This window comes from Herpailurus yagouaroundi, unplaced genomic scaffold, assembly GCF_014898765.1.
Source record: "Herpailurus yagouaroundi ecotype Mexico unplaced genomic scaffold, PumYag 153116, whole genome shotgun sequence".
NCBI classification, from domain to species: domain Eukaryota; kingdom Metazoa; phylum Chordata; class Mammalia; order Carnivora; family Felidae; genus Herpailurus; species Herpailurus yagouaroundi.
In genome coordinates, this window is record NW_024423014.1 from 1 (window position 1) to 2339 (window position 2339).

The window sequence follows — 2339 nt, forward strand, 5'->3', positions numbered from 1 at the left end:
GAGTGGGGGGTGGGGGGGACAGGCAGGGACCCTCCCCAGAGAGCAGATCATCAGAGTCAGACTCTAGGGGATGCTGAGTTGAGGGGCCAGAGCAAGGAGTGGGGCCACCTCATCACGTCAGCCATAAGCTCCGAACCGTTGCCGCTGCTTTGCACCAAATTAATGAAATTAGGAAGTAACTGAAGAAAAAATTGAGGGGAAGTAGATGAGAGAAAACAAAAAAGGATAATTTAGAAGAAGAGAAGGTAGGTTGCCTCTGTGCTCAGTTCAAGTCTCTGGAAGGCAGCTGGCATTTGCTGAGAACCAGGGAGACAAGCCAGGCAGGCAGGACATGCAGCTGCTCCCGGTTGTGATCCTTCTCGTCGTCCAAGGTGAGTAAAGCAGGGGCTTACTAAGTACCTGCAGGATCAGGATGGGACACAGATAGGGTCTGTCCTGAGAGAGATGGCAGGGCCTTTCATATCCAGACACTTACGTATTTATAAAACTTTTTAAGTTTTGTTACTTGAAAGGTACAGAGTTAAATGTTAGGGGAAGGAAATAAATAACGCGTACAGTGTCTGCTTTCTAGGCACAGTTTCCCAATCCTGGCAGAGAGAAGGATAGACAGATGACAGATGGATGGATAGACACATGATACACACACACACACACACACACACACACACACATACCTAAATGCATGAGTTCCTGAGAAACTTTAAAGAAGCACAGATGCTCAAGCCCCAGTTGAGACCCACTCAGTCAAGGTGAACTTCAGGCAACTGGATCATTTAAAAACTTACACATCTGGTCTTGACTTGAAGCTTGAGCCAGAATCCTCTTCTGAAGACCTCAGACAACAGGGAGGAAGGCAGGCAGCAAAACCAGGGTGACAGGCTCTCTGGAGAGTTGCTCATCCCCACACACCAGCCTGGCTGGGTCTCTTCTCTGGATGATCTAAAGACAGATCATCATCTAGTGTCATTAGCACAACACCTGTGACAGGGACAAACGGCTCTGGTTGTACCAGGAGCGACGAGATGGTCTGCAGAACCAGACAAACCATAGAAAAGACACTGTTGGAGATGAGACTTAAGGGATGAATATAAGGGTTTGCTTCCTTCAAACAGAGAAGAAAGCACATTCTAGGAAGAGGGAACAGCTTGCATTAAATTATAGAGACACAGAAGAACAAGGTGTATAGGTAAAAAAAAAAAAACACACACAAGCAATCACCTGTCGAGTGAGTGTGTTTGGTATGTGTGTGTGTGTGCGTGTGTGTTTACTTCTGTGCCATTGTGTCGATTCAGAGGCTGAGGGTTTGTAGGTGTGCGGAGTTTACAGTATCGAGGCATAGATGGGGAGGGGGCCACACTGTCTCACCAGCTCTGGGATTCAGAAATACACCTGTGGCTGCAGTGTGCGCTCTGTGCTGCTGGGAGAGGTGCTGCTTGAGGTCGGGCAGGGGACGGTGGTCAGTAGGATGGTGAGCGTGCAGAGAGCCCTGTATTGGTTAGGAGAGTTAGGAGCCTCAAGGGGGATTCACAAGAGGGGTGACAGAAAAGAAATCCTGCAGGGGATGAAGGGACAGGAGGGATGTGGCAATTAGAGGGCAGAGGCTCCTGGCTGGTCTTCAGGGCAGGGCCAGAAGCCCCAGCGGTGCCCGGGTCAGCTCTGGGCTCAAGGAAGGATAAGATGCATGTTGGGTTTCTGTTTTCTAGGCCACTTCTCCACCTGCGTGCAGAGAACGGTGAGAGGCACGGCAATGGGCACACTGACTGTGCACTGTACATATGGGCGGGGTTGGGAATCCTACAAGAAATGGTGGTGTCGTGGGTACGAGTGGGGTTCCTGCAAAATCCTTGTTAAAAGCACCGGGTCAGAGCAACTGGTGAAGAAGGGCCGAGCATCCATTCAGGACAATCACAGCCGGCGCATATTCACCGTGACATTGGAGGATCTCTGGTATGACGATGCAGACACCTACTGGTGTGGGATTGAGAAAGCTGGCAATGACCTGGGGTACAAAGTATACGTGGATGTTGACCCAGGTAGGTACTACCCTTCCTGTGCTCTGGGACCCTGAGTCCCACCCCCAAAGGAGTCAGGACTATTTCTCTGTCTTCCCCGATGGATGAAGGGGAGTCTCGAACTCACCTACGACTATGCCTGCCGCTGAAAATCTCTCACGCGGTGGCAAACTCGTGTTCCTCTGGAAATATGTATTCATATTTGGGATAAGAAACCAAAAAGATGCAAGAGAAAGCCAACTTGGCTGAGCAGTGGCACTAAGACAAAAAGGTTCTGCATCCCTGGGGGTGGGGTGTGGAGACCATGGGAGCCACCTGTGACACTCA

General features: G+C 50.3%; 1 protein-coding gene across 1 annotated transcript; it reads left to right on the forward strand.

Annotated features, from left to right (window-relative positions):
* Positions 1–25: 25 nt before the first annotated feature.
* On the forward strand, positions 26–2033 carry LOC121026753 (CMRF35-like molecule 1; the record flags this gene model as incomplete). Its single annotated transcript, XM_040469526.1, has 2 exons — positions 26–371; positions 1704–2033. Coding segments are annotated over exons 1-2 (370 nt in total), but the record flags the coding sequence as incomplete, so codon positions are not given.
* Between the last annotated feature and the right edge of the window lie 306 nt (positions 2034–2339).